The 12,351-nt window shown below is 29.7% G+C and overlaps 3 protein-coding genes across 4 annotated transcripts; all 3 read left to right on the plus strand.

The window, feature by feature from the left end:
- The first annotated feature begins 32 nt into the window (after positions 1 to 32).
- On the plus strand, positions 33 to 1,656 carry LOC133831621 (probable glutathione S-transferase). The gene is made up of 3 exons (XM_062261989.1): positions 33 to 144; positions 442 to 766; positions 1,172 to 1,656. Exons 2-3 carry the CDS (start codon positions 458 to 460, stop codon positions 1,535 to 1,537), a joined length of 675 nt encoding a protein of 224 aa, XP_062117973.1. The 5' UTR covers positions 33 to 144; positions 442 to 457; the 3' UTR covers positions 1,538 to 1,656.
- A 2,582-nt stretch (positions 1,657 to 4,238) lies between these two features.
- Positions 4,239 to 6,382, plus strand: LOC133831622 (probable glutathione S-transferase). The gene is made up of 3 exons (XM_062261990.1): positions 4,239 to 4,548; positions 5,136 to 5,453; positions 5,882 to 6,382. Exons 1-3 carry the CDS (start codon positions 4,279 to 4,281, stop codon positions 6,245 to 6,247), a joined length of 954 nt encoding a protein of 317 aa, XP_062117974.1. The 5' UTR covers positions 4,239 to 4,278; the 3' UTR covers positions 6,248 to 6,382.
- Positions 6,383 to 9,387: 3,005 nt separating this feature from the next.
- LOC133831624 (probable glutathione S-transferase) lies at positions 9,388 to 11,280 on the plus strand. Of its 2 annotated transcripts, none has more exons than XM_062261994.1 (3): positions 9,388 to 9,434; positions 9,742 to 10,062; positions 10,512 to 11,280. In XM_062261994.1, the coding sequence occupies exons 2-3, from the start codon at positions 9,754 to 9,756 to the stop codon at positions 10,875 to 10,877; spliced, it is 675 nt and encodes a 224-aa protein (XP_062117978.1). In that variant the 5' UTR covers positions 9,388 to 9,434; positions 9,742 to 9,753; the 3' UTR covers positions 10,878 to 11,280. The 2 variants fall into 2 exon arrangements, with proteins under 2 accessions (XP_062117978.1, XP_062117977.1); XM_062261993.1 differs by lacking the exon at positions 9,388 to 9,434 and adding an exon at positions 9,493 to 9,651.
- The last annotated feature ends 1,071 nt before the right edge of the window (positions 11,281 to 12,351 follow it).

Consider the following 12,351-nt stretch of genomic DNA (forward strand, 5'->3'; position numbering starts at 1 on the left):
TGAGATCACCATTCAACATAAATATTCTAACTTGAAAATGTGGACCAGGTATGTATATAATTTTACACTATATATACTAGTCCATCACACCAATTGTTCATATCAACTACGAATTATATTCCTCTTTCTTTTTTAGCTCTCCAGGTACTATAATTTTCTCTTAGTTTTAAAATTTTCAGATTAATCTTTTTTTTACTATATATTTGTAGTAGATACTTATATATAAAGTATTATTATTTGACATATTAATGTGTCCAACACCATATGAAATGACAATTTATGATTGGTTAACAGTATCCATAATTCTCATTAAAGTCAAATGTGTGAGATCCGATATTGGATTGCACCAATAACAGTATGTCACCTGCTTGTTGTGTTAAACACCAATGATGTTCCTTAGCAATTCTCATATATATATATATATATATGTATTTGTTGTAGATTTTAGACGACGAATATGGAAGAAGTGAAGGTGATTGGTTCGAGAACGAGCGGATTCTGTACTAGAGTAGAGTGGGCGTTGAAGCTAAAGAGTGTGGAGTATGAGTACTTGGTGGAAGATTTGACAAACAAAAGTCCAATTCTTCTCAAGTATAATCCAATTCTTAAGAAAGTTCCTGTTCTTTTACACTTGGACAAACCTATAGCTGAGTCCCTACTCATTCTAGAGTACATTGATGAGGTGTGGAAAGAAAACCCTTTGCTTCCCCAACACCCTTATGAAAGAGCCAAAGCTAGATTTTGGGCCAAGTTTAGTGATGAGAAGGTACATACATATATACATACATGCATCATCATCAATTGTGATTTTCATTCCCCTTTGATCTTAATCAATTATAACTTTTTCCATTTTGTGAGACAGTGTAAAAAGTAACAAGCATTCAAAGATTTTATGAAAAAACTTTATATTAGTTTTCATCACGACATGATGATACAACTAAAAAGTGACACGAAATAAATGAATTTTGGGAAATACATTTGATTTTTCGTATTGATCCATTTAACACGTATAATAAATGTATCGTTTTTGTGCTAACATGCTTAACCCATTTATGACTCGTCTAACTTGTTTAGGTAAAAATTTAAATTGAAAAATATATTTCTCATTTTATGCTAAATTATATTTAAAATCCTAAAATAATTTTTTTTTCCAAATGCTTATTATATCTAGGTTTTGATGGGATCATTTGAAGCTTGCAAAGCTCAAGGAGAAGGGAAAGAAAAATTGATAGAAACTGCCCAAGAATATTTGGGTTTTCTTGAGAAGGAAATCGAAGGGAAGAAGTTTTTCGGAGGAGAAAGAATCGGTTATCTAGATTTAGTAGTGGGATGGATTCCTTTATGGCTTGATGTGATGGAAGAAATTGGAGAGATGAAGTTAATCCAAGTAGACAAATTTCCATGTCTTCATCAATGGTGTAAGACTTTCATGGATAATCCAGTTATAGCAGAATCAGCTCCGTCAAGAAAATCACTTGTCGAGTATTTTAATGCTAGTATCACCTATATCCGCTCATTGGAAGCTAGCAAAGAGTGAAATAAATTAATTAAGTTTGACTTTGAATTGGATTAGTAGAATAAAAATTTGTCAAGTGAGTTGACAATGTCTATGAATGCTTTTAATGTACTACAAACTTTCTTTTGTTTCTCTTCAAAGCTAGACTTCTTCTAACATGCATGTGAATTTTTTCTGAATATAATGTTCTTTTGAAGACAAAATAATATCTCAAAGAAGATATTCAAACAACCGTTTTAGCTATCCAAAGAAGGAAAACAACTAATTAAACCATGTGTGTAAATAAACTAGAACCATACCCAAGGACGAATTCATTCAATTTTTTTTTAAAATTTATTAATTTTTTAACAAATGTTAACAAAAAACACCGAAAAGTATTTTTATAACAATCAAGCCCCTACAAAATGTATAAAAATTAAAATAAAAAAACTACAATCTTTCTATAAAATGGATAATTATAGTTTCTACATTTATTAATACCAATTAATACATGTAATTTTTATTCTAAGTTATAAGGGGTATTACATTTGCACCTCAAATTTTGATTAGAAAATCTTATTTGTATTCAAAATTAATATATGCTAATACTATATATTATGCTCACATTTTTCTTTTTGGAGTTTTCTTTTTAGTTTTAGAAATGATTAAAAAAAATCTTAATATTTTTTAATGAATTTTGGGTTTCGGGCCTAAACCCAAACCCATGATGTTTAAAATTCAAAACCCGAACCTGAACCATGTCGGGTTCGAATCGAATTTCACCCGAATTTGATGAGTTTTCGAGTTACATGTTAGACATGTTTGCGGGTCAAACGTTCATACTACTAAAACACTACCCTAAGACAAATATATATAGGGATATTTACGGCAAAAATACCTAAGTTTTTCAAATTATGACACTTAAATACCTAACTCTTTTTTTTTTTTTGCGGCTAAAATACCTTTCGTCACACTTTCTTGACATCCGTAAGTACCTAGCCATTAAGTGCCAGGTAAGTGCCTATGTGGCGGCTCCTCATTGGTCCACGCTATTTATTATTTAATTTTTAATTAAGAAATCCATTCAAATATTTAAAATAAATAAAAAAGAAAAGATAATACTAATTTTAATTAAATTGAAAACCAAACATATATTAAACTACAATAACCAAATCATTAAAATAACTAATAAAAACAAAAATTAAATTTAAAATAGATAAAATTTTAAAAAAACATAAAAAAAAAATTCTTCTTCACCGACTTCTTCTTCTTCTTCTCCTTGCGACTGGGATGGGAAGGTTGTCACGCGGCTCAAATGGGGAGGCGACGACTGGAAGCAAGGGAAGGGCAGGTGATGGAATGGCTGGGACTGATGGGTGATGGGTCTTCGTGGGCCTCTTCGACGTGGGGCTGAGATGGAGCTTGAGAAGTGGCGGTGGTTAGGCTCCAACGATTGAGGGAGGTTGGGCATCTCCCGATGCTTCATTTTTTGTTCAATGGGGCGGATCTTCAAAGCTTTGTGATATTGGTGGCTTCAAGGCGAAGCTTCGTGACAGAGGCATGGCTGGGATGTGCCTCCCTCCACATTCTTCATCATCTTTTTCCGATTTTTGACCTTGGATGTCTACCTCTACATATCGTTGGCTTCTCCGAAACTCAGACGTCAAGGTTGCAAGCTTCGTCAAGATCTGGGGCTGGGTTTGGGGGAGGACGACTGGGTTGCTTCAAAATTGGGGTTTTATTCATATTTGGGTAATGTTTGATTGATTTTGTAATGTTGTATGTACATATTTTGATATTAGTTTTGATTCTGAAATTGATTTTTTTCATTCAAAGAATCTGAGATCTGAATTGTTTGTATGTCTGTATGGATTTTGAAATTTGTTTTGATTATTATATTGGATTGAAATGTTATTTTTTTTATGATTTGGGAATATAGATTTTGTAATTGTTCTTGAGTTTGGGTTAGCTTGAATCTTGTAAATCTAGGTTTGTGAATAGGTTTTTGAATATGAAATGAGTTTGTAAATCTGATCTTATCAGCTTGGGTTTGTAAATCTTGGAAACAATTCATTCTTTAGTTCTTAATTGTTTTAAATTTATTTTAATTTTGATAATGTTTTAATTTTTAATTAGTTAATAATCAGATTTTTGTTTTATTTTTAATTAGATTTTTATTCTTGGGGATTTTAATTAATAATATTTAATTTTAATTTAATTAAATATAATTTTAAATCATTTTTTTATTTTTATTTAATTTTTAAATATTTTGATTTTTATTAGACAAATTAGAAGTTGCCACGTAGGCGCATACCTGACACTTAACGGCTAGGTACCTACGGGTGCCATAAAAATGTGACAGAAAGTATTTTAGCAGCAAAAAAAAAAAAGAATTAAGTATTCAAGTGTCATAATTTGTAAAACTAATTAAGTATTCAAGTGTCATAATTTGTAAAACTTAAGTATTTTCGCCGCAAATATCTCATATATATATATATATATATATATTAGACAAATATGTATAAAAATGTAATATAAAAAATATATATACATATAGCTCACACCTATAATTATCTATAAATAAATAAACAAAAATATAAAAAGTAAATTATTAGTAGGACCCACCCCAGCAACTGCTATGGATTTGCATGGGAGGGATATAATTGTCATTTCACTTTGATCTCTTTGTCCCCAAAACTGAACAAACAAAAATATCCATAAAATAAAACCACTCACCCACTACTACCACTATCAATAGCTTCTTTCTTTTCTTGGTTCTAAAGATGAGAATCCCACCATCGCTGATCCTTCTCCTACTGAGTATAGCTCAGTTTTTAATCAGCTACGATGCTGGTGCAGTGGAGCTCAGTGAAGACGCGGCCACATTCCCTGGGCCTGAGGAGGCCCTTAATTTGGACACTAATGGGCTTAGCAAGGCCCAGTTTCCGATGGGCTTTGTGTTCGGAACGGCGACGTCTGCTACCAGGTCGAAGGCATGGTCTATAAAGACGGCCGTGGGCCCAGCATTTGGGATGTCTTCATTAAAACTCCAGGTCAGTTGATAAACTCTCTTTCTTTTGTTCCCAATTTTTGTTTAATAATAATAATATTATTATTCAAATATGTGATTTCCACTTGTTTGCCTTATCAAACAAAATGGCTTGCGCCACAAACAAAATGGCTTGCGGCACAAAAGTCATACACATCACTTTATGTATGGTTGGTATATGTGAATAGCCATATGAATAATTTTACACTATATATACTAGTCCATCACACCAATTGTTCATATCAACTACGAATTATATTCCTCTTTCCTTTTTAGCTTACCAGGTACTATAATTTTCTCTTAGTTTTAAAATTTCCAAGATTAATCTTTTTCTTACTATATATTTGTAGTAGATACTTATATATATATAAAGTGTTGTTATTTGACATATTAAGGTGTCCAAAACTATATGAGGTGACACTTTATGGTTGGTTAACAGTATCCATAATTCTTATTAAAGTAAAATGTGTGAGATCCGATATTGGATTGCACCAATAACAGTATGTCACCTACTTGTTGTGTTGAGCACTAATAGTGTTTCTTAACAATTCTCATATATATATATATGTATGTATTTGTTGTAGATTTTAGACGACGAAAATGGAAGAAGTGAAGGTGATTGGTTTGAGAATGAGCGGATTCTGTACCAGAGTAGAGTGGGCGTTGAAGTTAAAGAGTGTGGAGTATGAGTACTTGGTGGAAGAATTGAGAAACAAAAGTCCAATTCTTCTCAAGTATAATCCAATTCATAAGAAAGTTCCTGTTCTTTTACACTTGGACAAACCTATAGCTGAGTCCCTAGTCATTCTTGAGTACATTGATGAGGTTTGGAAAGAAAACCCTTTGCTTCCCCAACACCCTTATGAAAGAGCCAAAGCTAGATTTTGGGCCAAGTTTAGTGATGAGAAGGTACATACATATATATATACATACATGCATCATCATCAATTGTGATTTTCATTCCCCTTTGATCTTAATCAATTATAACTTTTTCCATTTTGTGAGACATTGTAAAAAGTAACAAGCATTCAAAGATTTTATGAAAAATTTATCACTATCTAAACAAAACTTTATATTAGTTTTCATCACGACATGATGATACAACTAAAAAGTGACACGAAATAAATGAATTTGGGTAATACATTTGATTTTCGTGTTGATCCATTTAACACGTATAATAAATGTATCGTTTTTGTGCTAACATGCTTAACCCATTTATGACTCGTCTAACTTGTTTAGGTAAAAATTTAAATTGAAAAATATATTTCTCATTTTATGCTAAATTATATTTAAAATCCTAAAATAATTTTTTTTTTCCGAATGCTTATTATATCTAGGTTTTGACGGGATTATTTGAAGCTTGCAAAGCTCAAGGAGAAGGGAAAGAAAAATTGATAGAAACTGCCCAAGAATATTTAGGTTTTCTTGAGAAGGAAATCGAAGGGAAGAAATTTTTCGGAGGAGAAAGAATCGGTTATCTAGATTTAGTAGTGGGATGGATTCCTTTATGGCATGATGCGATAGAAGAAGTTGGAGAGTTGAAGTTAATCCAAGCAGACAAATTTCCATGTCTTCATCAATGGTGTAAGACTTTCATGGATAATCCAATTATAGCAGAATCAGTTCCATCAAGGAAATCACGTGTCGAGTATTTTAATGCCACTATCACCTATGTCCGCTCATTGGAAGCTAGCAAAGAGTGAAATAAATTAATTAAGTTTGACTTTGAATTGGATTAGTAGAATAAAAATTTGTCAAGTGAGTTGACAATGTCTATGAATGCTTTTAATGTACTACAAACTTTGTTTTGTTTCTCTTCAAAGCTAGACTTCTTTTAACATGCATGTGAATTTTTTCTGAATATAATGTTCTTTTGAAGACAAAATAATATCTCAAAGAAGATATTCAAACAACCGTCTTAGCTATCCAAAGAAAGAAAACAATCTAATTAAACCATGTGTGTAAATAAACTAGAACCATACACAAGGGCGAATTCACTCAAATTTTTTTTTAATTTATTAATTTTTTAACAAATGTTAACAAAAAACACCGAAAAGTATTTTTATAACAATCAAGCCCCTACAAAATGTATAAAAATTAAAACAAAAAAACTACAATCTTTCTATAAAATGGATATTTATAGTTTTTACATTTATTAATACCAATTAATACATGTAATTTTTATTCTAAGTTATAAGGGGTATTACATTTGCACCCCAAAATTTGATTAGAAAATCTTATTTGTATTAAAAATTAATATATAATATATATTATGCTCACATTTTTCATTTTGGAGTTTTCTTTTTAGTTTTAGAAATGATTAAAAAAAATCATAATATATTTTCATGAATTTTGGGTTTCGGGTCTAAACCCAAACCCATGATGTTTAAATTTCAAAACCCGAACCTGAACCATGTCAGACATGATTGCGGGTCAAACGTTCATACTACTAAAACACCGCACTAAGACAAATATATATAGGGATATTTACGGCAAAAATACATAAGTTTTTCAAATTATGACACTTAAATACCTAATTCTTTTTTTTTGCGGCTAAAATATCTTCCGTCACACTTTCTTGGCATCTGTAAGTACATAGCCGTCAAGTGTCAGGTAAGCGCCTATGTAGCGGCTCCTCATTGGTCCACACTATTTATTATTTAATTTTTAATTAAGAAATCCATTCAAATATTTAAAATAAAAAAAATAAAAAAAGAGAATACTAATTTTAATTAAATTGAAAACCAAACATATATTAAACTACAATAACCAAATCATTAAAATAACTAATAAAAACAAAAATTAAATTTAAAGTAGATAAAAATTTAAAAAAACATAAAAAAAAAAATTCTTCTTCACCGACTTCTTCTTCTTCTTCTTTCTTCTTCTCCTTGCGACTGGGATGGGAAGGTTGTCACGCGGCTCAAATGGGGAGGCGACGACTGGAAGCAGGGGAAGGGCAGGTGATGGAATGGCTGGGACTGATGGGTGATGGGTCTTCGTGGGCCTCTTCGATGTGGGGCTGAGATGGAGCTTGAGAAGTGGCGGTGGTTAGACTCCAACGATTGAGGGAGGTTGGGTACATAATTGATAGCAGCTTGATTAAATTGACAAAATTTTATATGTAATTATGTAATTAAATTTAAATTTGTAACTTACATAATTGATAGTAGTTTGATTAAATTGACAAAATTTTATCTATCAAATCTGAGTTTAGGGTACCAAATATATACGATTTTAAAATACATGGTACCATATGAGCATTATTGAAAACAAATAGTACCAAAATGATACTTTGCAAAAACATAAAGTACCGAATGATCATATTCTCTATAAAAAATGTATATACATATAGCTCACACCTATAATTACCTATAAATAAATAAACAAAAATATAAAAAGTAAATTATTGGTAGGACCCACCCCAGCAACTGCTATGGATTTGCATGGGTTTCACTTTGATCTCTTTGTCCCCAAAACTGACAAACAAACAAAAATATTCATAAAATAAAACCACTCACCCACTACTACCACTATCAATACCTTCTTTCTTTGTTGGTTCTAAAGATGAGAATCCCACCATCTCTGATCCTTCTCCTACTGAGTATAGATCAGTTTTTAATCAGCTACGATGCTGGTGCAGTGGAGCTCAGTGAAGACGCGGCCACATTCCCTGGGCCTGAGGAGGCCCTTAATTTGGACACTAATGGGCTTAGCAGAGCCCAGTTTACGATGGGCTTTGTTTTCGGAACGGCGACGTCTGCTTACCAGGTCTAAGGCATGGCCCATAAAGACGGCCGTGGGCCCAGCATTTGGGATGTCTTAATTAAAACTCCAGGTCAGTTGATAAACTCTCTTTCTTTTGTTCCCAATTTTTGTTTAATAATAATAATATTCATTATTTTGTTTAATAATAATAAGAAAAATTATAGGAAATGACCCAAAATAAAGCTATCAAGAAGTTAATGTCCTCATTTTTAAAATTGTAGATAAATGACCCTTTTACATTGTTGATTATCTAAATTACCTTTTTTTTTATAATTTATTTATTTATTTAGGATTGTATGACTTTAATATAGTGGTATATGTATATTAGTTTTGTTTAATTAGTTTTTATTTTAAAGTTATATTGATTTTTTAAGTTTTTTATAGGTTGTTGGTATATTATTTTTCAATTAGTGTATATGTTTTTTGTAGTATGGTATATAATTTTTTTTTTGTGATATTTAATTTCTATTTTATTATACATAGTGGTAGTATATAATTTTGTATCATGATATATATATATAGTATATACATTTTTGAGTAATAATTTTGTAAGTTTTGATGGTATATTATTTTTCAACTCAGTATATATATTTTGTGGTATAATATATCATTCAACAACCCATAAAAAACGAAAAAAAAAATCAAAATAACTTTAAAATAAAAACTAATTAAACAAAACTAATATACATTTACCATAATATTAAAATATTTAGAATAAAATAGTAATTTGTTAAATGGTGTATTTGGTAATATGTGATATTAAATAGATAATTAGGCTATTTTACTACAAAATTAAAAACATGGACATTTATTTACTTTCATACAACATCAAAGGTCATTTTACACCATGCCCCTAATAATAATAATATTATTCAAATATGTGATTTCCACTTGTTTGCCTTATCGAACAAAATGACTTGCGGCAGAAAAGTCATACACATCACTTTACATGTGAATAGCCATATGAATCTGAAAGAAGAATAAGTCATACACATCACTTTGTGTATGGTTGGTATATGTGAATAGCCATATGAACAATTTTACACTATATATACTAGTCCATCACACCAATTGATCATATCAACTACGAATTATATTCCTTTTTCTTTTTTAGCTTTCCAGGTACTATAATTTTCTCTTAGTTTTAAAATTTTGAGATTAATCTTTTTTTTACTATATATTTGTAGTAGATTCTTATATATATATATAAAATGTTGTTATTTGACATATTAATGTGTCCAACATCATATGAGGTGACACTTTATGGTTGGTTAGCAGTATCCATGATTCTTATTAAAGTCAAATGTGTGAGATCCGATATTAGATTCCACCAATAACGGTATGCCACCTGCTTGTTGTGTTGAGCACTAGTAATGTTCCTTAACAATTCTCATATATATATATATATGTATTTGTATATTTGTTGTAGATTTTAGACGATATGGAAGAAGTGAAGGTGATTGGTTCGAGAACGAGCGTATTATGTACCAGAGTAGAGTGGGCGTTGAAGCTAAAGAGTGTGGAGTATGAGTACTTGGTGAAAGATTTGAGAAACAAAAGTCCAATTCTTCTCAAGTATAATCCAATTCTTAAGAAAGTTCCTGTTCTTTTACACTTGGACAAACCTATACCTGAGTCCCTAGTCATTCTTGAGTACATTGATGAAGTTTGGAAAGAAAAGCCTTTGCTTCCCCAACACCCTTATGAAAGAGCCAAAGCTAGATTTTGGGCCAAGTTTAGTGATGAGAAGGTACATACATGCATCATCATTAATTGTGATTTTCATTCCCCTTTGATCTTAATCAATTATAACTTTTTACATTTTTGTGAGACATTGTAAAAAGTAAAAACCATTAAAAGATTTTATGAAAAATTTATGACAATCTAAACAAAACTTTATATCTATAAATAATTGTTTGTAAAAATTTATGCCGGTAGTTTTCATCACGACATGATGATACAACTAAAAAGTGATACGAAATAAATGAATTTGGATAATACATTTGATTTTCGTATTGATCCATTTAACACGTATAATAAATGTATCGTTTTTGTGCTAATCTGCTTAACCCATTTGTGACTCGTCTAACCCGTTTAGGTAAAAATTTAAATTGAAAAATATATTTATCATTTTATACTAAATTAAATTTAAAATCCTAAAATAATTATTTTTTTTTTCCGAATGCTTATTTTATCTAGGTTTTGATGGGATCATTTGAAGCTTGCAAAGCTCAAGGAGAAGGGAAAGAGAAATTGATAGAAACTGCCCAAGAATATTTGGGTTTTCTTGAGAAGGAAATCGAAGGGAAGAAGTTTTTCGGAGGAGAAAGAATCGGTTATCTAGATTTAGCAGTGGGATGGATTCCTTTATGTCTTGATGTGATGGAAGAAATTGAAGAGATGAAGTTAATCGAAGCAGGCAAGTTTCCATATCTTCATCAATGGTCTAAGACTTTAATGGATAATCCAATTATGGCAGAATCAGCTCCGTCAAGGAAATCACTTGTCGAGTATTTTAATGCTGGTATCACCTATCTCCGCTCATTGGAAGCTAGCAAAGGGTGAAATAAATTAATTAAGTTTGACTTTGAATTGGATTAGTAGAAGAAAAATTTGTCAAGTGAATTGGATTAGTAGAAGAAAACTTTGTCAAGTGAGTCAAATTTGTTGCATGTGTGACTAAATTTTTTTATGTGCGTGGAAAACAACATGTTTGAACCTAGTTTTCAGTACTGTAAACTATTCAAAATTTTCTGAAAATTTGCAGGATGCTCTAAATAGCTGCAATATACACGGTCATAAAAAAAAAAAGTAGTACCGAAAACTGTTCACGGGTCGAGAAACACTAAAAGCCCTACCGGTAGGGCTTAAAGTAAAGCCCCTGTAAAAAAATTCTCATATATATATATATATACACAGAATGCATCTGCGTGTGGATGAGACAAGTCTCTCTCTCCCATATATTTGTTGTTCTGACTAACGGGGTCACCCTTTTCCACCTTCTTCAATCGAGACATTAACATATCATTAATTAAACATATTTGTAAATACGATTGATATATTATATATTATATATAACTCAAATATGATCTGGTCAATAGAAACTTATACACTTAATTTAGCATATATATATATATATACTAGATACAAACAACGTGCAATATATATGTTTGCTTAGTTTTATTTATAAAATTTATTAATTATTTTTATTAAATATATATTAATGTCATATAAATTTCAAATAAATATTATATTGTAATTAAATAATTTATTTATTTTTGTTTAAATTTATGTTTGTTCTAGTTTTTGAATTTGGGAGTGATAATTATATATTATATGTTTAATGTAATATTAAATATTATATATATATTTTTAATTTAAGTTTCTTGTTAGTTTTTTTTTTTTAAAATCAATTTGTTACTAATTGACAGTATATATTATATTATATATTTAATATGATATTATTCTAATAAGTGAGTTTAAGTTTAATTAAATTTTATTTAAGTTATAAAATAATTTTATTATTTTTAAATAATTATCATTATAAAATATCTTAAAAATATCCTATTTTAATTTGTTTAATTATTTATTATTTTTAAATAATTGTCATTGTAAAATATCTAAAAAAATATCATATTTTAATTTGTTTAATTATTTATTATTTAAAAAAAATTATCATTGTAAAATATCTCAAAAATATCCTATTTTAATTTTTTAATTATTTATTTTATTTTATTAAGTTTAAGTATTTACAAACTACCGTTAAATATAAGAATATTCTGTTAAATATAAGAATATTCCGTTAAAGTTAACATTAAAAAAATAAAAAACCGCTAAAACCAAGAATTCCCGTTATCTACACACTTATTATATAGAAGAGATATACTAGCTAAAAGTATTGTGCAATAAGCACATTTATTTAGTTTTATTTATAGAATTTATTAATTATTTTCATTAAATTTATGTTAATGTTATATAAATTGAGAAATTTGCGGCCAAACTCCCTTATGTTTGTTTTGTTGAACACTTAACCCCATTT

This window comes from Humulus lupulus, chromosome 4 (assembly GCF_963169125.1).
Source record: "Humulus lupulus chromosome 4, drHumLupu1.1, whole genome shotgun sequence".
In the NCBI taxonomy this organism is placed as follows: domain Eukaryota; kingdom Viridiplantae; phylum Streptophyta; class Magnoliopsida; order Rosales; family Cannabaceae; genus Humulus; species Humulus lupulus.